This window comes from Hyperoodon ampullatus (genome assembly GCF_949752795.1).
Source record: "Hyperoodon ampullatus genome assembly, chromosome: 6".
Lineage (NCBI taxonomy): Eukaryota > Metazoa > Chordata > Mammalia > Artiodactyla > Ziphiidae > Hyperoodon > Hyperoodon ampullatus.
The window spans coordinates 75,519,618-75,546,459 of NC_136919.1; the positions used below are offsets into that span (position 1 = coordinate 75,519,618).

The 26,842-nt window shown below is 40.5% G+C and overlaps 2 protein-coding genes across 2 annotated transcripts in view; both read left to right on the forward strand.

The window, feature by feature from the left end:
• LOC307054356 (zinc-regulated GTPase metalloprotein activator 1B) overlaps window positions 1-13,364 on the forward strand; it is a gene marked incomplete at its 5' end in the record, with an annotated part of 50,205 nt that extends 36,841 nt beyond the window's left edge. Inside the window, 5 exons of the mRNA XM_079705998.1 lie at window positions 2,359-2,410; window positions 9,972-10,040; window positions 10,143-10,208; window positions 12,539-12,668; window positions 13,195-13,364. Of these exons, the coding sequence (XP_079562124.1) occupies window positions 2,359-2,410; window positions 9,972-10,040; window positions 10,143-10,208; window positions 12,539-12,668; window positions 13,195-13,301 (424 nt within the window). The 3' untranslated portion in view covers window positions 13,302-13,364. The remainder of the gene's footprint in view (window positions 1-2,358; window positions 2,411-9,971; window positions 10,041-10,142; window positions 10,209-12,538; window positions 12,669-13,194) is intronic.
• An 8,620-nt stretch (window positions 13,365-21,984) lies between these two features.
• LOC307055141 (forkhead box protein D4-like 1) lies at window positions 21,985-23,339 on the forward strand (the record flags this gene model as incomplete). The annotated part of the gene is given in 2 exon segments (XM_079707111.1): window positions 21,985-23,155; window positions 23,158-23,339. Coding segments are annotated over 2 exon segments (1,353 nt in total).
• Between the last annotated feature and the right edge of the window lie 3,503 nt (window positions 23,340-26,842).

The following is a 26,842-nucleotide window of genomic DNA, read 5'->3' on the forward strand; positions in this document are numbered from 1 at the left end:
TTTTAAATCATCCTTACCCATTTTTAAGTGTACAGTTCAGTAGTGTTAAGTATATTCACACTGTTTGCAGTGGATCTACAGAACTTTCTCATCTTGCAAAACTGAAACTCTATAACAATCAGATGACAACTCCTGGTGTTCCCCTCCCTGCAGCCCCTGATAACCACCATTCTGTTATCTGTTTCTAAGAATTTGATTACTTTAGATACCTCAAATAAGTGAAATCATACAGTATTTGTCTTTTTGCGACTGGCTTATTTCACATAGTTCTCAAGTTTCATCCATTTTGTAGCATGTGACAACATGGTCTTTTTAAAGGCTAAATAATATTCCATTTTATGTATATACCATTTTTTCTTTATCCATTTATTCATTGATGGACATTTAGGTTGCTTCTTCCTCTTGGCTATTGTGAATAATTCTGCTATGAACATGAGTTGGGTGTGCAAATCTCTCTTCAAGATCCTGCTTTAAATTCTTTTGGATATATGCCCAGAAGTGAGATTGCTGGATCATATGGTAATTCTGTTTTTAATATTTTGAGGAATCACCATATTGTTTTCCATAGCAGCTGCACCATTTTACATTCCCACAAACAGTGCACAAGTGTTCCAGTGTTTCCACATCCTTGCCATTTTCTGTTGTTTTTGGTAGTAGCTGTCCCAATGGATGTGAGGTGATAGCTCCCTGTGGTTTTGATTTGCATTTCTCTAACAATTAGATATTGTGCATCTTTTCATTTACTTGTTGGCCATTTGTTTATTATCTTTGGAGAAATGTCTGTTCAAGTACTTTCCCCATATTTTAGTTGGATTATTTGTTTTTTGTTGTTGTGGCAGAATTGTAGGTGTTCTTAAATAATCTAGGTATTAACCCCTCATCAGATACATGATTTGCAAATATTTTCTCCCATTTCCTCTGAAGTAAGATGAGTCATAACACCCTTAGGTGAAAGGTAACCTGTCTACACCCAGAGGAAAAGAGCATCCTATCTCTGAAGACAAAGGGGGACACGAGGAATCTGAAGGCATAGGCCTCTCTGAGTTTCCCCTGGTTTACTACACTTGGCTCGTCCTCTGTCCTATCATATCTTTCTGTGGCTTTTCACTCTTCATCAAACCTAGCACAAAAACACTCAGGTTTAACCATTTCTTCAGGTCTTCATTTCCCTATGAAGGTTCCTTTGTCAAATAAAACCTTTATTAAATAAATGTATATGCCTTTCTCTTGTTAATCTTCATCAGTCTAATTTTCAGACCCAGCCAGGGACTTAAGAGGTAGAGGAAAACTTTTTCCCTTCCCTGTGGAAGTTGTAGGCAGTCATTGTCCAACATTAAATATTGAACACAGGGAAAGAACATAGAATTTTTCATACATTTTCTAAGGTCATTTCATTCCACACTTACTGCGTTAGTGACACTTAAAGAAGCAGCTGTTTAAGGTGAAGCCTTGTTCTGGATAACGCCTCTGCATAACTTTTCTTTGTGCTTAGATGCTCAGCAAGAGAATCCTTTCCTGAGCAACCAGCTGGGAAGGATTTAATTTGACACTTTCCCTATTAAGACCCCCCAAGGAGACTCATTCCCTCCAACAGTTCCTACAAGCCTTTTCTCTTTCCTAAACTTGCTGTTACTAATTTACCCCTCACTGTTCTTCAAGGCAAAACATCTGCAAGGTCTTAAGTCCTTTTCCTCCTCCCGACCTACCCCCATCAGTCTCTAAAGGTATGCTGCAGTTGTTATGGTTATAATTTATGGCATATTGATCTTTTGCTCTTTCCATATCAGAACAATGCATTTTTAGGATTCTGACCTTTTGTTTTCTCTCAACTACTGGTAACTGACTGTATAGAAGGCTTACATTTATGGATACTGTTGTTGTTTTTTTAAGTAGATATATTCAAGGGAAAACATTGATAAAGGAAAAATTTACCCTTCTAATTTTCTTTAGGTTCCAGCATTATTTTCATCTGAGGAAGCTTGTGGAGAGTTGATGAAATTTTGAGCCATTGTAAAATGCTTATGTATATTTTCCTAGGCCTGTATTAGATATTTTGGAAATAAAAAAGAAATTTATTTAACATATTTAACCACACCAAATAGTGTTGCTAAAGGTTAGTTTTTATCTCTATTATGTGTATATGTATGTATGTAAATGTATATACATTTTTAAGAAAAGTTTTTAAACAGTTTGCCAGTGTTTGTCTATTAGAATATGTAAACAGCATGTAAAATTAGAGCTGTGTAATAGATTCAGTTGTGGAAAGTCTCTCCCTTGTTTAGCTTTGTATCTCTCAGTAATATATAAGGTTAAATCAGAAGTGTATTGAGCTCTGAATTTATAATCACTTATTCTTAGTTTGCAGAGAAAACTTCAAAATGTGCCAACAACACAACCTCACCTTGATCAGGTAAAAAAATCTTAAAAAAATGTTTTTAAAGTATCTCTTTAACTAAATTGTTCTGTTTAGGATTGTTTTATTAGAATTCTTTTTTATAAAGCATTTTTGAACTATTTTGATAGTTTTCAGAATTTAAATGCTTTTGAGGTCATCTAATCTAGTTTCTTAATACGTAATAGGAGTTCATCAAACCAGAGTTATTTAAAATCTTAGAAAATCATGCTTTTTAGCTTCTTCATTCCACAGGTCAGTCAACATATTTTGATTAGTTCTTCTGAAGGGAATTACTATATAAAAGCAGCCTGGGGGTTCTTTATGCAGCCTATTTTTAACTATATTTAACTAACTGATTAAGGAAAAGTCTAGTACGGGCATCCATGGCTAATTTAAATAAATATTGACTTTGATTTCACCTTCAGATAGCACTGTAAATTTGAACTCCTTAAGGTGTTTTTCATGCTCTAAAACTATAATTCCTGAGGTAAATATTGGAAATGCTAGGAACAAAGAAAGTATATTTTTACTGTAACCATCTTTCTTTTAAGCAAGTTATGGATGGTGGAGCTTAAGTGTAACTTCTTTTTTTTTTTTTTAACATCTTTATTGGAGTATAATCGCTTTACAATGGTGTGTTAGTTTCTGCTTTATATCAAAGTGAATCAGTTATACATATACATATGTAACCATATCTCTTCCCTCTTGAGTCTCCCTCCCTCCCACCCTCCCTATCCCACCCCTCTAGGTGGTCACAAACCACCTAGCTGATCTCCCTGTGCTATGCGGCTGCTTCCCACTAGCTATCTATTTTACGTTTGGTAGTGTATATATGTCCATGCCACTCTCTCACTTTGTCACAGCTTACCCTTCCCCCTCCCCATATCCTCAAGTCCATGCTTTAGTAGGTCTGTGTCTTTATTCCCGTCTTACCCCTAGGTTCTTCACGACCCAGCAATCCCACTACTGGGCGTATACCCTGAGAAAACCATAATTCAAAAAGAGTCATGTACCAAAATGTTCACTGCAGCTCTATTTACAATAGCCAGGACGTGGAAGCAACCTAAGTGTCCATCAACAGACGAATGGATAAAGAAGATGTGGCATATATATACAATGGAATATTACTCAGCCATAAAAAGAAACGAAATTGAGTTATTTGTAGTGAGGTGGATGGCCCTAGAGTCTGTCATACAGAGTGAAGTAAGTCAGAAAGAGGAAAACAGGGCTTCCCTGGTGGCGCAGTGGTTGAGAGTCAGCCTGCCGATGCAGGGGACACGGGTTCGTGCCCCGGTCTGGGAAGATCCCACATGCCGCGGAGCAGCTAGGCCCGTGAGCCATGGCCGCTGAGCCTGTGCGTCCAGAGCCTGTGCTCCACAATGGGAGAGGCCACAACAGTAAGAGGCCCGCGTACCACAAAAAAAAAAAAAAGGGTAACTTCTTAAAACACAGTGAAAAAGGGACATATGAGTGAGCAGTGTGCCTGGCATTCTCTCCTTTATCTTGAGACTGTTACTTATCTTTTGAGTCATTAATTGTAATAGGGCCAAGAAAATAGCATACTTGTTCATTTGTCTTCATTTTGGCTCATATTTATGGAAACTATACTACCATGTTTGTGACATTTTTCTCTGAGAAACTTCTAATAGAATATTCATCTTCATTTATCTATTTTATTGAAGTGTAATTGACCTACAGTGTTATTACAGAATAAGATATTACTAGTTTCAGGTGTACAATGTAATGATTCGGTATTTTTATACATTACGAAATGATCACCATGGTAAGTCTAGTTACCATCTGTCACCATACAAAGTTACTTCAGTATTACTGACTATATTCCCTCTGCTGTACATTACATCCCTGTGACTTATTTATTTTACAATTTGGAACTTTGTGTCTCTTAGTCTCCTTCACCTGTTTTGCCTATCCCCCTGCCCCTTCCCTTTGGCAACTACCAGTTTGTTCTCTGTTATCTATGAGTCTGTTTCTGTTTTGCTATGTATGCTTGCTTGTTTTGCTTTTTAGTTTCTACATATAAGTGAAATCATAAGATATTTGTCTTTCTCTGTGTGATTTATTTTACTTAGCATAATACTTCTAGGCCCATCCATACTGTCACAGATTGCAAGATTTCAGTCTTTTTATGGCTGAGTAATAGTCCATTGTGTGTATACATACACACACACACACACACACACATACACACACAACACATATTACCACATCTTCTTTATGCATTCATCAGTCGGTGAACACTTAGATTGTTTCCATATCTTGGCTATTGTAAATACTTAATGCTTCAATGAACATTGGGGGGGGCATATATATTTTCAAATTAGTGTTTTCATTTTCTTTGGATAAATACCCAGAAGTGGAATTGTTGGATTGTATGGTAGTCCTATTTTTAATTTTTTGAAGAAGCTTCATTATTGTTTTCCATAGTGTCTGTACCAATTTTCACTCCTACCAACAGTGCATGAGAGTTCCCTTTTCTCTGCATCTCCACCAACACTTATTATTTGTTGTCTTTTTGAGAATAGCCATTTTGACAGGTGTGAGGTCATATCTCATTGTGGTTGATTTGCTTTTCCCTGATGCTTAGTGATATTGAGCATCTTTTCATGTGTCTGTTGGCCATCTGTATGTCTTGGAAAAATGTCTGTTCATATCTTCTGCCCATTTTTTAATCAGATTGTTTGGGTTTTTTGTGATACTGAATTGTGTGATTTCTTTGTATATTTTGGATATTAATCATGTATTAGACAAATCAGTTGCAAATATCTTCTCCCATTCAGTAGGTTGCCTTTTCATTTTACTGATGGTTTTGTTTGCTGTGCAAAAACTTTTTGGTTTGATGTAGCCACAGTAGTTTATTTTTGCTTTAGTTGCTCTTATCTGAGGAAACAGATCCAAGAAAATATTGCTAAGACCGACCTATGTCAAAGAGTGTAGTGCTTCTGTTTTCTTCTAGGAGTTTTTTGGTTTCAGTTCTTACATTTAAATCTTTAATCCATTTCAAGTTTATTTTTTATACGGTTTAAGAAAGTGGTCTAGTTTCATTCTTTTCCATGTAGCTGTCCTGTTTTTCTAGTACCATTTACTGAAGAGACTGTCTTTTCCTCATTGTATATTCTTGCCTCCTTTGTCATAGATTAATTGACCATATTAGTATGGGTTTATTTCTGGGCTCTGTATCCTGTTTCAATGATCTGTGTGTCTGTATGTCTGTATGTGCCAGTACCATACTGTTTAGATTACTGTAGCTTTATAATATAGTTTGAAATCAAGGAGTGTGATACCTCCATCTTTGTTCTTTCTCAAGATTACTTTGGTTTTTTGGGTCTTTTCTGGTTCTATACAAATTTTAGGATCATTTGTTCTAGTTTTGTAAAAAAATGCCAAGGGTATTTTGATAGGGATTGCACTGAATCTGTAGATTGCTTTGGGTGGTATGGACATTTTAACAATATTAATTCTTCTAATCCGTGAGCACAGTATATCTTACTTATCTTTCAAATGAGTGAATGAGAGAAGTTACAAGTCCCTAGAGGTAGAATTTTTAGAAAAATTCTTTATGATACTCAGTATTAGTCATAAAGAAGAAGTTGAAGCACATCACATTCTTCTCGGTGAAGGACATCATACTAGGAGTCATAAGGAGTAGAAGATGAAGAATATGTAGTATTTACTTTCAAGAACCTTTATCATGGTCATTATCTATACCCACAGTATCTTGTAAGTACCCCTGTCGTGGCATTTATAATGTCTTGTAGTTTGGGTTGAAGTGCTTTTCCCAACGGTAGTCTATAAATTCCTAAATATACATTCCTCATTGCTTAGCACAGGATGTGGTATATGGTGGGTGCTCAGTGAAGAATGAAAAGCTGTGATTCTCAAATGGGGATGTAGGTCAGAATCACTTGTAGGCTTTTAAAAAATATTGGACATTCAGTGGTCCGCATCTCTTACATCTCCAGGAGCAGACCTTGGGTATGTGCAAATTAATGTGTATGTATATTTTTAACATTTTATTATGGAAACTTTCAAAGATATACAAAAGTAGAGAGAATATTAAAATGAATCAATCCCCTGTGCAGATGACCGAGTTGCAATGGCTTTTACCATTTTGCCGATTTTATTTTATCCATCTTCCTAACATTTCTTTTGCTGGAGTGTTTAAAAAAAATTTTTAATGGAAAATTTCAAGCATAAATAAAAGTGGAATAGTATAATGAACCTGCAAATACCCATCACCTTTGCTGGTATGTATTAAAGCAAATCCCAGACATTACGTTATTTCACCAGTAAATAGGGCATATCTATTTTTTTTAAAAAAAAGCTCTGCAGGAGATTCTGATGCACTTTCCTGCTTTAGATATATAAACATAGGGCAGAGTATAATATAATATTGCAGACCAAGGACTATGGGTTTCAGAAGCATGAACAGTCTCATTTGGTTTAGTGGATCTGAAGCTTCATGAAAGATAGTTTTTTCTTTTTTCTTTTTTTTTTTAACATAAAGCATCCAAGTTTTTAGAGTACAAGTCAATGTATCTTTACTTACATTTGTGTCTATATAGCTGTCCATATGTACACATGAACACATATCTCTGTAATTCTCACTCAGATCAAGATAAGGATTTCCAAAACTGTTAAGAGAGTTCCCTTGTGTCCCTTCCCAGTTGGTAACCCTTCTTCTTCCAAAGATGTAACTGCTATTCTGATTTATACACCAAAAAGTAGCCTTAAACTAGGAGGTTTTTTGTTTTTTGTGTTTTTTAGACTGGAAGAAATAAGGGAAAGAGCAATCCAGATCTTTAAAAGTGGGAAAGTGACAGTGCTTTAGAAGAGCAGTATTCTAGTGCAGAAGTCCTGATGAATGCTTGGTATTGGAATCCTGACCTAAGGTATTAGGCTTTGATTTGCCAGACAAAGAGAACTCATGCTCTGCTACTGGACAGTGTCCGGTGAGCTGGATTGGAGTGTGGAGTCAGGAGACCAAGCAGGAAGATATTGCAGAAGTCCAGATACCCTGTGATTGGGGCCTGATCCATGCTGGTTACAGTGAGAATGGAAATGGTGTAAAACGAGCACAGGTAGGCTTGCATGAATAGCCTAAGTAACTGATGGTGAGCAGTAAGGAGAGAGAGAAGTGATGGGAAACAAGCCTAGATTGACAAGAGGAACCTAGACATAGGGAAATTTAGAAGGTAAGCTGATTTGGATGAAAACACCAAATATTTAGCTATGTACCTGATGGTAGGATATCACCGCAGAGGTGATACAGGGAAAGAGGAGCAGAGGAGTGGAGTGTGGCGACAGAGGTTTTGTGTTTAAGCATGTTAGTGGGCTTAGTTTTCCAGATGAAAAAATGTATAGAAATGATTGCATATTAGGTATTGTTTGTAAAAGAGTAGAAAACGGAGGGAAATAACCTGGGAGGTTAAAGAAAAAACACACCAAACTACAAAAATTTGGGAGTTATTCCTAAATTTTATTTTAGGGGCAGTACCTTATTTTGCTTCAGTTTTCTGAATTATTGCCTCAGGTTTCTGCTTCTTTCTGTGTCTGGGGAAAGGAGAGTTAATTTTAGGTTCAAAATAAAAATTTTTTAGGTCAAAAAGAAGTCTGAAATGGGTAATACCTAGGACATATTATGTATGTCATTACAGTTTTATCACTGAGTGATGTTTAATGCATTTCTCCATTTTTCATGGATTTCTTGGTCATCCTGATAAAGAGGACCTAGGTTTGGAAGGTGGTAAGGTAGATGAGAAAACCCAGGTGGCATTCTATGTATACTTATTAGTAGAGCCAGTTGTGAACTATGCGTTGTGACCCTTCTCTTCTGCACTGGGCATTTATGGGTTTCATCTTCTTTAGGGTTTGTCTAATATGAGAAGAGTTTATTGGTACAGAAAAACATCTAGTTCTAAAAGTCTCTCTCCCTCCTTGAGCCCCATGATGCATTGTCTTAATTTTTAAAACCATTTAAAAAATTTCACATTGGAGTTAATTGTACCCCTTAGAGATATTGTCATATCTCTAACTTGCCAAAAGCAAAAATCATTCCTGATACAAAATTCTTTAAGCTAAGAATAAGACAGTATTGAGTCCTATACTGAGACATTCCCAACATTAAAAGCCAAGTTATCCAACTTGAATAAAATACATTTTAAGCATTTTTGAAAGTTGAATTACTACTGTCTTTATTTTATTTTATTTTTTTAGCCTTCTTTTAATTAATTTATTTATTTTTATTTTTTGGCTGTGTTGGGTCTTCGTTTCTGTGCAAGGACTTTCTCTAGTTGTGGCAAGCGGGGGCCACTCTTCATAGTGCTGCACGGGCCTCTCACCGTCGTGGCCTCTCTTGTTGCGGAGCACAGGCTCCAGACGCACAGGCTCAGTAGTTGTGGCTCACGGGCCTAGCTGCTCCGTGGCATGTGGGATCCTCCCAGACCAGGGCTCGAACCTGTGTCCACTGCATTAGCAGACAGACTCTCAACCACTGCGCCACCAGGGAAGCCCCACTACTGCCTTTTGAAACTGACAAATTATGTTTCATTTGGCAACGTTTTGCTGTATATTTTGATATGCTATATGACTTGCTATACATTTTGGTATGGATTTTTAAGTATTATTTGTTAAGATATGTGGTTCTGGACAGTTATGCAAAGCTGTGCATTAGTGTGTTCGTCCTGCCTGTTTTAAAGCTTGGTTTGAGCATGTTATTATCCAAAGTGGTGTTTGTGCTTTTATTGTGTTAATGCTTAGCCCTTGTGTATTTTTATCATTAATTTTGAAATTTTGGGTTACTGTGGCAAACGGAGGTTTGGATTTTAATTATGTGCTCAGCTAGAGGAAATCTTAAGCTTCTGATTCCTTAGCATGGACAGTGGGAGGTTTATCAAGATCAGGAGGAAAAATAAATCTCAGAGTTAACATTCTATAAATGTTGACATCAACCTTCTAAAACCAAAGATGACATATTATCATTCTCATCTCTAGGAACTCTTCTTCCCTTGGTACATGTTTGGTCAGAGATAAACTGAATCTTTTAATTTATATTTATTTTTCCCAGAAAATGTTTGCATTTGAGTTTTATCCCTTGCTCTGGGTAGTTTATTCTTTCTGAGCCTCATCTTCCTCAATTTATAAAATGGAAATAATTCTCTTTAATCCACAGGATTGTTGTCATGAGTAAATGAAAAGATGAAATAAAGTGACCCAGGCAGACGTGCCTCATTCAGTACATAGTTGATACGCTCTCTATATTACCCTCCCTCTTAGTGCTGAGAGTCTTGTAAAGAATGAATTAAACAATGAATGTCCTTTCATAAGAGTTTCTCTGTGTAAATACTAAGCCATTGACTAACTCTGCAGAATATAGAACATGGAGTTGCTGATACCAAAAATCAGCAAATATAGTGAAAAAGATATACCTAATATAGTTGTTAAGGCAACACAGATGTCCATAAATGTTTCCTTACTTTTCATCTTAAAACTTGTGATTTAAAAAAATATTTTGACATTACTATAAAAAAATCATTGTTGACTATCTCTTGATTTACAGAGTATTGTTACAGTCACATTCGAAGTACCAGGAAATGCAAAGGAAGAAAGTCTAAATGTCTATATTCAGGTGAATGCAATTTTAACTGATTAATGATTTATCAATTGTTTTGCTATGTAGTTGTTCCTATGAGCAGTGGTTGATCTTATTAAAATATGTCACTTGATACAGAATCTTCTGTGGGAAAAGAATGTGAGAAACAGGGATGACGACTGCATGGAGGTCATACGACTAAAGGTGCAGTACATAGCTTACAGTTTTGTACTTTTGGACAAAGTCCCTTTCTTTGCTGTTACACAAAACCATATTTAGTCTTAAACACAAGGACTAGTTTTAGTCCAAATAACCTTTGTCTGTTTTCGTTTTTCCTTATTTCCATTTCTGAAAAGACGCTTTGGAAGTCATTGCATAAAGCATGATTTATTTGCACAGCTTCATTGAGTGTTGCAGCTAAAACAACCTGTGTGCTTTGAAACGTTACCCCCGCTCTCTACTGCCAGGTGCTCTGAGCAGTTATCTGGCTAATGAGCTTGACTTGTTAAATCTCTCCTCCCCTTGGCACACAGCTTGGTTAGTCAGAGAAAACTGAAAGTTTTCTTGTGTTGATTTTTTTGCGGTACGCGGGCCTCTCACTGTTGTGGCCTCTTCCATTGCGGAGCACAGGCTCCGGACGCGCAGGCTCAGCAGCTATGGCTCACGGGCCCCGCCGCTCCGCGGCATCGCGGGATCTTCCCAGACCGGGGCACAAACCCGTGTCCCCGGCATCGGTAGGCGGACTCTCAACCACTGCGCCACCAGCAAAGCGTGCTCGTGCTGCTTTTTCTAAGAGAGCTTCATTAACAGAGGAGTAATAGTAGAAATCTTGCTGCAGCTGAACCTTATGTTTCTTGATGAATTTAGCAGACACTAAACATTTGTTATACTGTGAGACAGTGTTACAAAGGACTAGAAGAATTCTTGCTCTGTGTTTGGAAATTTATTCATATTACTTGATATTTGGGTAAAAAAAGGTGTTTTTTCCAGGGAGCAGTGGGTTCTAGGCTATGTGCTTAACGAATCAACAGTCATTTGAGTGTCTACTCCTGTGTTTCCAGAAGTGTGCATAAGGTTTTATTATTACTGTTTATTATCATTACTATTAGTAGCCAGATTCTCTGGCTAGGAGCCGACTTCCTAGGGTCACTAGAATGATCGGGAAACTATTTTGGTTTAGATTTCTTCACTCCCTGTGCTGGTTCCACCTGGGATTGGCGCTGCAGAGCAGCACAGCTGAATCCTAGTCTATTCCCCCGTCGTTCCCCCGCAGAGGAACTAAGCCAGATCCTGCTGCTTCTTTATGACTGTGTCCCCATCTACAGTCTGTGATCCTAGTTGGAAGATCATATTTCATTCTGTAACTGCTTGTATCCCCTAGTACTGAATGGTGGGGGGTGGTTACCTAGAAAAGCAACCATTTGGGCGTTTATACGAATGCAGCAACGACACCTCTGTATAGAGTTCAGTGGCTCATCTTGCACCATCCCAGTCTGGGTTTTGTCCTTCGTGTATGACAGTTGTTCTGCAGCTGTCCTCCTTGGTTCTTCTTTTGGCCTTCCTCTCATCACAGCAACGCTGGGACCTCTGAGGCACCACAGCCTTTCTCTTCATAGACTTCCTTCTCTTTGCTGTTACAAAGTATTATACTAGTCTGAAAATAATCAACATGTTTAAACTGTTAACTCTAATAACAGCTGACACTTCAAAGTCTTTATACAAGTATAAAATTGATGCTTAGGTAATTCTCTCCATGGAGCTTGCTGTTACATATTAAAACTCAGATTTGAAAAGCAGAAAACAAAACTCTGCACAAGAAAAGAAAACTGGAAGAACATGTACCCCAAATACATGAATACATCAAAAATTATGTGGTGGGAATGACAGTGGTTTGTCTCTTACTATTTTTTAATACATATATTATTTTTATAATAAATATGTATAACAAATATTATTTCACAGAAATTATTTCATTCCCATAGGCCAGGTCATCAGATAATTTGTTCCTCATTTCTGCAAAGCAATATTAAATGAATTTTATTCAGATAAATAATAATAGTTTTTCTTTTCCTTTATTTCATCATTATCTACTCCATTTATTACAACCCATTCAAAAACAGATTATCACCAAAATCCTTTAACTTCTCAAATTTTCCCACTAAAACTGTGAAACAAGTATAAAATCCTTAAAAGTAGAATCATTGGTAGAATTTGAGATATAACATGTTTTATCATTTGGTTGTTTCAGTTTTCATTGTGGTAACACTGAATAAACATCCTAATTACGTATATTAATTTTATCATTAGAAATAGGGATTGTTTAAAAAAAATGTGTGCAGAAGCCTTTTTTAAAAATTGGAGGATTTAGGAAACTCTTTAATGCACAAATAACTGGAATTAAGTAATTTTAACAGCATCTCCTTTATGAGTTTGTATTTTAAAAAGAAATGGGAGTAATTAATCCATTAACATCGATGCTCGATTTCTGCTTTTAAATTCAAACTGTGGCTGATTGCTCATTCTCCTCTGAGCAGGGGCTGGTGTCGATCAAAGACAAACCACAACAAGTGATTGTCCAGGGTGTCCATGAGCTGTATGATCTGGAGGAGACACCAGTGAGCTGGGAAGATGACAGTGAGAGAACAAATCGATTGGTCTTTATTGGTAAGTGACAAACAGTTAACTTTTTTTTAAATTGAAGTATAGTTGATTTACAATGTTGTGTTATTTTCAGGTGTACAGCAAAGTGATTTAGTTATACATACATATATATCTATTTTTTTCAGATTCTTTTCCCTTATAGACAGTTAAATTTCTAAAGCAAAAGAGAGAGAGAGAGAGAGAGAGAAAGGGATATAATGTGCTACGTAAGCAGTACTAACCAATCTGAACCTCTTTTGTAAATCTGAATAAGCTTGTGGTTAATGTATTTGTCTTAATTATGAGATAACATCATAAGAACTTGTTAAGCCTTTTACTCCTCTTCAAATAATTTTAGAAAAGTGATTAATCCAAATGCCAACTTGGTTCTAAGGGACTTAATTAGAAAGTTAAGGAAGGAATCACTAATTACTATTGTTTTTATAAATTTCTGAAGATCATGAAACATTTAATGATCTGGACTTGATAGGTAAACTGTGTCATTTTAATAAGCATCATATACTCATACCATGTTTTGTTCTGTTTGCAGGCAGGAATTTAGATAAGGATATTCTTAAACAACTATTTATAGCTACTGTTACTGAAACAGAAAATCAATGGACAACACATTTCAAAGAAGATCAAGTTTGTCCATAACACTAGAAGCATCACCAAAAGGATTGGATAATAAAATTGGGAATAAGTTTCCTATTGGATGTATTTCAAGCGTCTGTTCTTTGCATTACTTCTCTTATGAATTCCAGTGTAATCTTTAAAATAGTATTTATTTTATAGAATACATACAACATAGTAAATCAGTATTATAAAACATTTGGTATTCATACAATAAAATACACTGTCCTCTGACTTTTTTTGTGGACAGATGATTCATAAACATATCTTTCAGAATTGGCATTGGAGTTTACATATGCTGAATTTCTCACTCATGGAAGTTATAATAATAATAATGGGAAAACTTACTTCAACATTGTCATTTTCCCTTAGAACTTCAGCTGATTGCGTGGATGTAATTTTATTGTTAATAACAAAAATTTTTAAAAACAATGTCACCATTTTTATTAAAGGAAATAAAGGGTTTACAGTGGTAGAGACTTATAAGTGGAAGGAACCTAAATCAAAGAAATTAACTGAAACTTTCTCTTATTCTTAGTCAGATTCTAAGCCTTACTGGTAGTCAGTGTAATGGAACTTCAGCCATTCACTTTGTAATATATTTCAAAGATTTCAATTGTAGAGCTTTTAATTTTAGAGTAGATTTTAGTTTTAAAGTAGATTTTACTACTGGTATTAAATTCATCTTTTTTTTTAACTTCTTTATTTTTCAATATAAACTAAAAAGTGACGAGGTATAAAACTTCAGATGTAACTGCATTTAACTTTTGATAATTTAACAATCTTTATATAAATGGTAGGCATGTAAGTATACAATGGATTACTTTTCTCTTCTTCCTGCTAAAGGCCAGGTCAGCTTAACTATATTCAAATTGTAAGAGAAAGGCATTAAATGGAATTTAAAGAAGAGTTAATGGTTGTTAAATATCAGAAGGCTGTCAGAATGGCTTTTGGAATATTTTTTCAGAATTTTAAGTCAAAATTACATCTCTGTATCTTGAATGGTTCCAGTAGTTGGAGGCAGGCTAATTGATTAGATTATCTCTCTCCCTTCCCCTGTGTTCTGTACCTTTTTAATATAACTTCTTTATGTTCATCCATTTGCCTCCTGAATCTATTCTCTTAATTTGTGGTTGAGAGAATACGCTTATTTTGTGGCAGCCAATTGCCTGATAGAAAGTCAGCTGATTTTTGAGTCAGATCTTTAATTCCAGGGCTTTAATTCCAGCTCTGCTGCTGCTTCGCTGTATAATCTTGGGCAAAGTATTTTCTCTGAGATTAGTTTTCTTTTTTTTTTTTTTTTTTTTTTTGTGGTACGCGGGCCTCTCACCGCTGCGGCCTCTCCCGTTGCGGAGCACAGGCTCCGGACGCGCAGGCCCAGCAGCCATGGCCCACGGGCCCAGCCGCTCCGCGGCATATGGGATCCCCCCAGACCGGGGCACGAACCCGCATCCCCCGCATCGGCAGGCGGACTCTCAACCACTGCGCCACCAGGGAGGCCCTAGTTTTCTTATTTTTAAAGCGGACAGTGATAATATCAAACATTCAAGCTTGTTGTGAGGGTTAAATAGGTTTGTAATGCACCCAGCTCAGCTCCTGGCCCACAACAGAGCATAGATAAATGTTTTCTCCTTCCTAAAAATTTCAATTTATTTTATAATTAATGTAGTCACGATAATACTTCATAATGTTCATTGGCAAATAATAAGTATTTAGATTCATCTGTTCTAGGCCATGAGAAAGGGCTTACAATTAATGGTACTTTTGTGGGAGAAATGTTTGAAGTAATATTAATCTAAACTCTTAAAAATCTGTTTTAAACTGATAAATATTTGATTTTTTTCTTTATAACGTATTAATCTTTAAATATTTTTCTTTACAAAAGTATTGCATGACTACATTTGTGTTGTAAAACGCAAGCATTACAGATTAAGTCAGTCTCTCCTGACCTTTCTCCTTCAGTCACTGTCACTTCTGGGTAAGCAGCGTTGTCAGTTTAATGTCTATCCTTTTAGATGTTTCTTTTCACTTATGCACACATTATGGTTTACATTGTTTCCCAGAGTGAATTATTTTCCAATAATAAAGCTATAATTTAAGGAATTTCTTCGGAAACCTTACAAACTTGCCATAAATATCCTCAAGGAAAGATTTTTATAATGTGTGTTTTAAATAAAAAATCATTCTTTACATATTATAATACAGTTTGCTCTTTAAAAAAAACTATTAATCTTAGATCTTTCTGTGACAATGCATATAAATATGTCTTTAACTGCTGGACAGAAATTCATGGTATAGCATAGAATACATTTCTTTAAAAAAACATTCATTGAGAGCTTCCAAGTTTGCCCAGTATTAGTGCTGGGGCTGAAACTGCACATGATGGTTAAAAGCCAGGTTTGTATTGCTTACATTCTAGTGGAGGGACATAAATAAGTGAGAAAATACTAGGTGCCTGAAGAAGGCTGATAAAATTCAAAACTGACTTTAGAATGAGTGGGCATGAAAAGCCTCTGAGGAGAAGTGGCTTTTTTTTTTTTGGTGGGGTGGGGCTGTTTTAGAACTTTCTGATAATCCCAATGTCACAAAGATCTTCCCTATGTTTTCTTTTAGGAACTTAATAATTTTAGCTCTTAACATTTAGCATCATGATCCATTTCAAGTTAATTGTTCCATCATTATGTCTTGAAAACTCTTTTGCCCTTTGAATGAGCTTTTTGCACCTTTGCTGAAAATCACGTGGTGTGTGTGTGTGTGTGTGTGTGTGTGTGTTCATGGACATTATTTTCATTCGTCTGTCCTTATGGCACTACCACACTGTCCTGATAACTTTAGCCTTAGAGTAAGTTTTGAAATTAGGTAGTGTAAATATTCCAATCTTGTTTATCTTTTTCAGTTTTTACAGCTATTTTAGATATTTTTGTTTTCAATATAAAGTTTATCATTAACTTGTTAGTTTCTTCAAAAAGCCTGCTAGGATTTTAACTGAATTGAATTCAATCTATAGTACAATTTGGTGAAAATTGTCATTTTTTAAAAACTTTCTTATTGAGGTGACATTAGCTTTTAACATTATATAAGTTTCATGTGTACAACATTATATTTTTACTTCTGTATACACTACAGTGTGCTCACCACCAAAAATTTAGTTTCCATCCTTCCCCATACAGTTTAGTTTCCTTCCCTTTCCCCTCTGGTAACCATTGCTCTGCTGTCTGTATACACGTTTTGGTTTGTTTTGTTTTGCTCATTTATTTATTTTGTTAGTTTGTTTTTTATATTCCACATATGAGTGAAATCCTACAGTATTTGTCTTTCTCTAACTTATTTCACTTAGCATAATGAACCTCAAGGTTCATCCAGGTTGCCAGAGGTGGCTTTTAAGTTGAGAACAGAGTTAAAAGGAGTCATTGATGCAAAGTCAGGGAGAAGATTCTACACAGAGGGAGCAAGTAGTGGAGAGGACCTTTAGGTGGGAACCAGTTAGTGTGCTGGAAGACCAGGAAGAAGGCAAGCGTGGTGGAAGGTTTGAAAGCCAGGGTAGGAGGTGGGATTGGAGTTGTGAGCCAGGGCCGGGCTTTTTGCTTACAGGACAGAGCAAAATATTTGCATTACTCTGAAAGCCCTGGGAAGTGGCTGAAGGTTTTTGAGCTGGACAGGTGATGTGGTTGTGATCACTGTGGCAGATGAACTAGTTGCTTCCCGTTTTTGAAATTGCAGACAGTGCTGCAGTGAACATCATTATGTGTGCCTCTTTGTTTTTATGTAAGAATGTTTCTGTGGAAGAGATATGTAAGGGTGGAATCACTGGCTTCCAGGATATGCACATTTAAAGTTCTTAATAGATACTGATAAACTGCCTTCCCAAATGGCTGTACCTTCTTGCTGTAAAACAGGAGTGTATGAAAGTACCCTTTTTTCCAAACCTAGCTAACACATTTTAACCTTTGCCATTCTGATGGAATGGCATCTCACTGTTTTAATTTAGATTTTTTTATTGTATTTTTATGTTATTTATAAGTTCTTTTAAATATGCATTGCCCTGTTCTTCGTTCTTATTTTTCCCAAAATGAAGTATTTTTCAGTGATCAGAGACATTACCAGTTTAACCTGTACTTCAGAGGGGTTTGGAACCTCCAATAGATATCCTCGAGAGATTTTATTTTTATAATGGATATCACTAACAAATAAATAACATGGGCCATTATTCTGCTAACCATAGAAGATTTTCAGGGTATTATGATTATGGTAATGATGATAATCAAGGTTTAGGCATAGTTCATCTGTAACTTTATAGTTTACTGAGTAACATAGGATAAATTACTAAGTCTCTCTAAACCTTTGCTTCCTTATTCATAAAATGCAATAAAGTGCAAATCTCTTTGAATTGTTCCAGGGATTAAATTTAAAGTACCCTGATACAGAGTTTCAGTAAATGTAAATTCTCCTTTTCCAGCAAGACTTGATAATACATTCAAGCTTCTGCACAGCTTCTTACATGATTCTTTCCTAGGCTTTTCCAGCTTTTAGTGAAAGGGGCAAGAACATTAGTACTGAGTTTAAGATAGCTATAGGAAGGGTCAGCCCAGGGGGTGAGGGAAGACCAGGGATTGAAAGGGTCTCTAATTCCTAATATATTATGAATTTTGAAGGGAATTATCAACAAAATAAAGCTAAAACGCTTTTAAACATTTGTGGGCTTGGTTGCTTGCTACAAATTGAATAAATGTCTCCTTTGGATTAGTAATGTAGGTGGAAAATTATATTTTAAGATTTCTTTGAAAGGACTTTCCCAGTTCTAGAAATGCCATACATTGTGGAGGTGATACTGAAAGAAGTGAATTCTGTCTTTGAATGTCTAGCAACTTGCCCTACTTTGGTGAGAAAGAAGAACTAGACTTTTTTCTCAGAATTAGTCTTAATATTAGAATCAACTTATTTAAAATAAGGATCAACTTGGTTGATAACTGAATTGCCTTTAATTTTCAGAGCGAAATGGAGAGAAATCAGACATCCTCTTTTCTGTACAGTAGTTTAGAGAGGTTGGTTTTTCAAAGTGGGGTGGATGGCATTTATGACCCCCTGATAGATTTGTTCAGGAACAAAAAACCTATTCAGTGTTAGGAAAGAAGTAATCTCCAAATATTATTGAGTGCCCACTATGCACCAGACCCCATGTTAAATGTTTCAGTGTTTCATGAGCACAAAGTAACACAACACTAAAGAATTAATCAGGTGGGACAGAAAGAGTCCCCCCCACCTTTTTTTTTTCCTTAAGGAATTACTTGCCATAATGGAGTATCTCCAAAAAACTCAACTTAGTTTTCCTTGATACAGCTATTTATTTTTACATTGATATATTTTGTATATTAATTTTATTTAAATATAATTAGCAAAAAAATTTACCCTTTAAAGTATACAATTCATGGCTTTAGTATATCCACAGGTAGTGGCAACCAGTACCACTATCTATCAGTAATTCCAGAACATTTTCATAGCTCTCAAACTCTGTATCCATTAGCAGTTAATCCCCATTTCCCCCTGCCCCTGTTCCCCAGCAGCTACTTGTCTACTTTCTGTCTCTAGATTTGCCTGTTTGGACTCCTTTCACCTACCATAATGTTTTCAGGGTTCATCCATGTTGTTGCATGTATCAGCATTTTGTTTCTTTTTTTTGCTGAATAAAATTCTATTTATATACCACATTTTGTTCATCTACTCATCAGTTGTTGGACATTTGAGTTTCTACTTTTTGGCTACTAGGCCCTTTTTCTCCTGTTTAATTTTTTGAGAAAATATAATTTTCAGAACCGTTTTACATTTACAGAAAAATGGAGCAGAGCAGATAGTAGAAGGGAATTCCCATATCCATCCACCCTCCTCCACCCCCCCATGACTACATGGGTAGTCATGTCTCCCATTTTTATCACCTCATATCAAGGGTACATACTATCAACCTGATTTATGACTGTTGATGTTGACACTGATTACCTGACACCTGGCTGAAACCTTTGTCAGGTTTCTCCACGCTAACTTATTCCCCCTCCCCCCACTTCATATGGTTCCCTTTGGAAGGAAGTCATTGTGCATTGCCCACAGTTAAGAGACTGGGGGGTTATGCTCTACCTCCTAGAGGGTGGAATATCTACATAATTTATTTGGAAGTTTTCTGCAAGGGAGATTTGCCTCTTTCCCCCATGTATTAATTTACTCAGTCATCTATTTTTTTATCAGTATAGACACATGAATATTTTATACTTTGGTTAATAATCTAATACTATATTTTGATGCTCTAATTGCCCCAGCTTTGGCCATTGGCAGCTCTTTCTTGTCTCCCAGTGCCCTCTTTGACATACTTCCATCATTGGGGGTGGTTTTGCCTTTTTTTTTTTTTAAGTGCCCTTACTTTTCTCCTTTCATTTTTAAATAACCCAAATCCCCATAGAAGTTGACTGTAGGAAAACTAACAATGCTCCCTTTCCCAGGTAATCGGATTCCTATGCTGATGGAAGAAATGTGCCTTACCTACAGGGGGTTGAGGGAGAGGCATCTGGGAATCTAAGGCTGAATAAGACACCTGTCCCAGCCCTCCTGAAGCTTAGTTTAATAGGTCACACAAGTAGTAATTGGTTAATTTGGGATTCAAACACAAATCTGTTAGGCTCGAAAACTTCTGTTATTTTTTCTACTTCAAACTACATACAACTGAGAAGCCTTAGAGGGTAAACACCTCAGAAATAGAGGATAAGACTTTAAAAAGACTTGTAAGAAAGCTGTTTTCAGAATTTTATCCTGAAGAAACTAACTCCTTTAAGCTATTTTTTGTTATATTAGCTGGCTTCTGATTTCTCACTGAAAATTTGTTGTCATTTTACAAAGTCTAATAGAAGATTTACTATGTAACAATCAATGGCATAATACAATATTTCTATGCTGAATCTTTATTAGATGCCACCTCAAATTCTTTTCACAAGTAGGTAGGTATTAAATTATGAGTATATATTGTTAGTATTTTACCATAGGATACCTAGTGATATAACACACATTAAATTATATTGCACTGGGCTTCCCTGGTGGCGCAGTGGTTGAGAGTCCGCCTGCCAATGCAGGAGACACGAGTTCGTGCCCCGGCCCGGGAAGATCCCACATGCCACAGAGCAGCTGGGCCCGTGAGCCATGGCCGCTGGGCCTGCGCGTCTGGAGCCTGTGCTCCGCAACAAGAGAGGCCATAACAGTGAGAGGCCCGCGTACCGAAAAAAAAAAAAAAATTATATTGCACTGCACTGCTACTTTATTCTCTGAACCAATTTAACTGAAGCCAATCTAAAAATCATGTTACTTCCAAGGATGTCAAGTGACTTAAACAGAGCGTCTCTGTCATCTTGTTCTTCTCCAGTGTGAGAAAGGAATGATGACCTGGTGAATTAAAGACACTGAAACTGCAGCCCTTTTTTGCCTCCTATAAGTTTCAAGATTAGAATTTATTATTATAGTAAAAAGTGCTTAATGTTGGTTTCTTTTTAAAGAAGGAAGAAGGGAGAGAGAGAAAGAGACGGAGTCTCAGACTGGGTATATACTTTGGAGTTGTTGGGCCGTTTTTGTGAAAAGGATATTTCAAACTGGGCTTGTACTGGTTAGTATGCAGCAAAATCAATTTAGTTGGTCATGGCCATTAAAAAAGAAAGAATATCAGTGATCACTTGTTTTATGCAACTCAGTTATATAAGTCTATGCAACATCGTGGTATAAAATTTACTTCATACTGAGGTTAAATGTTCAAAGAAGTTGAGAATCACTCCTGGAAGGGGACTTCTCTCTAGCCCTCCTGCTTTCCCTCCACCCTGAACTTCCACAACCTCATGACAGGACATTTCAGACTTTTCTGAAAACTTGAGTCAGGGAAAACATTTTGGGAAGCTGAGGTAGGGGGTAGTAGGGACAAGGCAACACCCTCTCACACTCCACTCTGAGCTCGGGAATGTAGTAAGAACATTAAAAATACTTCAGCTCCTCATTCTGGGTGGAGGACACAATCCACCAGGGAAAGTGGGTAACTAACCAGCTATGAAACACAAAAACATATTACTCTCACACATTCTTTTACAGTTAAACACTGTATATTTCAGTGCCTTCTATATTTCAGTGCCTTCTCCCACCTCCTATTTTTATCCTTCAGGAGAGAGGCCTGAATATGGAGGTGGCCTTAGATTGTCGGGTACATATTTTCCTACTCCCTTTTACGTCTACGCTGTTTTCAAAGTGCGTTAACAGAGCCTATGCAACTCCTGGAGCAATTGGCTGGCTGAGCCTGAGGAGTGAAGCACCTTCCTTGCTGGCTGGTGCGTCTAAGGAGGGGGCAGCTGAAGGCTCTTGCCGCGTCGGGTAATGCTCAAAGGACCCTCATCACTGGACTGCGTCGGGAGGAAGGGAGAGCGCTCTGAGGTAGGGCAAGAAAGGGTATAAAGGGGGACGGGGGAGTCCACCACACAAGGACTCAGAAGAAGCTTCAATAAAAGGCAAAGTGCATCTTTGCCGGATGGTGTAGGAAAGGAGGAGAAATTGGCAGAAGAAAAAGAACACCACCTAAAAGGGTGACCTCGAGCATCTCTGCTTCTTGGAACACTCCTAACACAGGCTTCCAGCCCAGCCCACCCAGAGCCAGGTGAGCGGCCGCCACCTCCCCGGCATCTGCAAGACCTGCTCCTTCATGAACTGGCCAAGAGCGGAGCGCCTTCGTTCCACACCTCCGCACAGCCTCCGGGGCTCCGACACGGAAGACGGTGCGATCGATATCCTGGGAGAGGAGGAAGATGAAGAGGAGGAGGAAGAGGAAGACGAGGAGCCCGAGGGAAGCCAGCGGCTCCTAGAGCCGCTGCACCAGCCGGAGCCGCAGAAGGCGCGGCGGGGCGCGGGCGCGGGTGCGCTTCCCGGAGAGCGCACCGAGGGCGGCGGCGGCGGCGGCCCAAGCGACTCCTCCGAGTTTGGCCCCAAGTTCGGGGCACCGACGGGGTCTGCGGCGGCCTCTGCGGGCGCCCCGCCGCCGGCGAAGCCCCCCTACTCATACATCGCGCTCATCACCATGGCCATTCTGCAGAGCCCACACAAGCGCCTCACGCTCAGCGGCATCTGCGCCTTCATCAGTGGCCGCTTCCCTTACTACCGCCGCAAGTTCCCCGCCTGGCAGAACAGCATCCGCCACAACCTCTCGCTCAACGACTGCTTCGTCAAAATCCCCCGGGAGCCGGGACACCCTGGCAAGGGCAACTACTGGAGCCTGGACCCCGCCTCCCAGGACATGTTCGACAACGGCAGCTTCCTTCGGCGCAGGAAGCGCTTCAAGCGCCACCACCCGCCTCCGGGAGCCCACCAGCACCACCCCTTCCCCCTGCCCGCTGCGCCCGCCGCCCTGCATGCCCCCTACCCGGGCATGCTGCTCGGGCCCCCGACCCCGCCGCAGCCTGTCCCGGGGGCCTATCCCACCTCCACTCCCGGGAGCCGCCCATGCGCGCTGCTGCATCCTCATCCCCTCCACTACCTGCTGCTCTCTGCCCCGGCCTACGCTGAGGCGCCCAGGAAACCGCAAGGCGCGGATCTGGTGACCCCCGGCGCCCTTCCGGCGCTGCAGCCCACGCTAGGCTCCCAGCCTTGGGAGGAGGGCAAGGGGCCGGCGTCGCGGCCGGCAGGCGGATGCACCTCCTTCAGCATCGAGAGTATCCTGCAAGGGGTCCGGGGAGCTGGTACAGGCGCCGCGCAGAGTCTGCCCCCGACCCCGTGGGGTTACTGCCACCTGCTGCAGCGCCCGTCGTGCCTGTTGCATCCTCAGGCCGCTGCCCCCTTGCTCCACGTCTCCGCCGCCGCCGCCGCATCCACTAGCAGCAGTAGCAGCAGCAGCAGCAGCAGCAGGACTCTGCCAGCGGCTGCGCTCCCAGCAAGGGCGCTCTGCTGGGCCGGCACCTGTCCGCCACCGCGGCGCTCCTGGGGTGTCAGCCTGGAGTAGAGGGCTCTAGGCTGACGCCGCTGGTCGCTCTTTCGGGCGGAGAGGGGACCTCACCGGCCTTTTGAATAGCACCCACACCTGCCCTGGAGCCGACTCCTTGGGGCGGACAGGGAGCCAACCTGGACGGCGGAGCCACCCGGGGTCACGCTCTCCTCGCCGCCTGCCCTGGCGCACTCCACCTTCCACAGCCGGAACCAAGAGTGTGTATCTGCATCCTACAGCGGAGCAACCACTAATTTCGGTTCGCTGAGAAATACTTACAAAGGAAAAGTTGGTTATTGTTCCCTTAAGACAACCTGAACGTAAATGTTCGATGGCGTCAGCGTCGAACATTTCTTTTCCAGCCTCCAGTCGTGACTTCCAAGGCTTTTCCGATTTGCACATTTCCAGAGGAACTATGAACGTGAGTGGGGCATTTTGTTCTGTTATTAAAAGAAAAACGGAGAAAATAAATCGTCCAATGCACAACGTTTCCCCCGTCTTCACTCCCTAGGAACTGCAAGTATTATTCCCAAATCCAGCGCAGAATCCCTGTGCCCTTTTTGTCTTCCTGAAATCAATGTGTAATATGAGTAGAGTTTTAATTTCAGAGGATTTATTTCTGATCTGTATATCTGATGTGCCATCTTCCGTGGAGAGGTGTTAAAATTAAACCTGATTATATGGACTAAATAAAGTGCTAAATCATTACACAACATTGTTTATTTTATATTTTATATTACTTCGCCTTCTAAATGGAACTTATTTTAAAACTTAGTTTTTTCCTCCCAGTTAAACAATTTAGTTTTACAATTCATATTCATTATAGACGTCAGAAACAATCCATTTTCAAAATGTTTTTTTAAACTTCCGAATATTTGAAGTTGAAAAAATTCTGGCTTTTAAAATATGGGATTTAGTATGTATGAAATCTATAAGTGAAAAATAATTAGAGTCATCTAAATATATTCTCCATTTATTTTCCATCTTTCTAAAGCGTTGATTTTTCTCCTGAATAAGTTGAAGGGCGATTTGACATGAATCTTAGATGTGGTGGCCAGAGATTATTCGGGAAAAATAAAAGGCAATTTAAAAAATAAGAAATGTCAAAACTAGGGCCCAGAGAAAAGGGAAATATCAAATGAAGCACTCGGATCCCAGACATTTGCAATTTAAAAAACTCCCAGGTCAGGTATCTTCTAGGAACTTCTATTCCCTTTCTTTAGAACAGAAAGAACTTTCTCTTTCAAAAAAATTTCTGAAAAGATTTTGCAACCAGAAAGGTTTTACTGTATTCGGTTTCAGGTGACTGGGTGGGAGGCAAACAAGACGAAGATGTCCATCAAGAAATACTCCCGCCAGAGAAAGCAAATTTCTAGAGACCCTGCAGCTCTCAAGGTCCTGACCAGGGCTCACGTTTCAAAAGAACTGTATTCCGCACGGGTTTGGAGGAAGTCCCCCCCGTGAGTGTAAGAAGCTCGTTCCCCCTCATCTACTCTTCAGCCCCAGTTTTGAATTTCTCATTCCAGGAGGGAGGGAACATATAGAGACACACATTTTTACAGCCGTTTAATTGGCCCACTGTTACTCCAGCTTCTCATCTCCATCCCATCACTCGGAACTTCTGCCTAAGACCCCCACTGACTCCTGGCTTGCAGTAGTTCGTTCCGAGGGTGTTCTGGAAAGTTCCCAAGCCCAACCCTTGGTAGCCGCCATTCTCGAGCTTCCGATTCAATTGCCCTCCGCTCTGCACCTGCAGCCTTCGCCCACAGGTCAAGCACCACCGGTTGACTACGTCGGCCCCTATCCTCGGCTTGCAGGCGATCCTCCAAATCCCCCTCATCCTCTTCATCCCCCTCTCCCTCCTTAGGCTTTGCCAAACCGTGAACTCAGTCTGTCTCACCCTCATCACCTCAGCTTTAAGATCCTTTTAGCAGGGCTTCCCTGGTGGCGCAGTGGTTGAGAGTCCACCTACCGATGCAGAGGACGTGGGTTCGTGCCCCAGTCTGGGAAGATCCCACATGCCGCAGAGCGGCTGGGCCCGTGAGCCATGGCCACTGAGCCTGTGCTCCGGAGCCTGTGCTCCGCAGGGGAAGAGGCCACAACAGTGAAAGGCCCGCCTACCGCAAAAAAAAAAAACAAAACAGATTCTTTTAGCAAATTCTACGGGTTGGGGCTCACCTAAGAGTTTGGAAACAAGGGAGAGTATAAAGGGAGCCTATGTCATGCCAACAACACACCCGTTCACATTCCAATTTCCTCTTGCCCTTTGTGTGGAAACTCTCCAGGCCTACATTCGTTCATTTATTCGATCAACAAACGTCCGAGCGCCAGGTACAGCCGCGGATGAGCCCAGAGCCGACCCTGAGGCTCTCTAGCGCGCCCTGCAGGAGACGCCGTTTACTTTTCCTTCCCTTGACCCCAGGCCAGACCAGCGGAGCCACGAACGTGGGTGACTGCGGGCCGGAAGCCGGCCCAAGCCGGCCCCTAAGCTCCTAATTATTACCGAATGAAACCGTATCGAACGATCAATCTTCAAGGAAAATATCGATTCCGTCGAAGAGTAAATTAAACGTTCTTCTCCTAGCGCACGTGGCGCTCGGGTCCACCTGCACGAAGCGCCGCGACCGCGCGGAGAGCTCCGGCCTTCACTGGGGCTCGCCGAACGGACCGGCGCCTGGTGCCGCTGCTACTACGGGGCCGGGCTAGCGCGTTCCGGCCGGCCTTGTGGCGGCGCAGCCCCCGGGGCAGGGGCGGCAGGCGGCGGGAATGGGCTGAGGGCGCGTGGTGCTCGGCGCGGTACAGGACGCGGCCTGGCCTGCTGTACCGCGCCGAGCTCGAGGCCGCAGCTCTGGTTCCCAGGCCCCGGGGGTTCGGAGTAGGGGCGTCAGGACACCTTCCGGGTCCGGGGCTTCCGTCCGCCCCGCGGTTGGCCTCGGCCCCAGGCTTGGACAAGAACGCTGGTCCATTTTAAACTCCCGCGTGCGCGGCGCTTCCGAGTTACGCAAAGGACTAGAGGGTCAGGGGTCGTCTCCTACCCCCGGGATCGTCTTCCTGAGGCCGGGTTGACTGGAAGCGTCCAGAGCTGCCTGAGTAGTGGAGCCAAAGGGCTCGAGCGGAGTGCGAAGGAGCTGGGAGGCACAGACAGGCCGGGCGAGGGCAGAAGGAGAAACAAGGAAAAGTGACTCTCCCTCAGGTCCAGCCCGCTAACAATAACACTAATAATAGTAACAATAGCGGCTAATCCTTATCTCCTGCTCCCTGTCTGCGGGGCAATGGAGTCCCCTTTAACCCTCCCAGCACCCAATGAAGAAGACACTATGGAACCTCCATTACACAGATAAGAAACTCGCGATTTAGAGAAATTAAGAAACTCGCCCGAGGACCTCGGGCGGTGGCACCGGGCTCTGTCGGGTTTCTCAACCACTAGCCCCCTGGGCGTCAGCAATCTTCTTATGCCTGGGCTTCCAGTGGGTCGCCGAGGCTGAGGCAGGAAGAGGGCCGCGGTCCCAGATCGTACATCCGGGCTCCCGGATCCGGCCCCTCGCGCCAGGAAGCGCGTTTCTCTCCGCAAGACCCGGACGCCCCT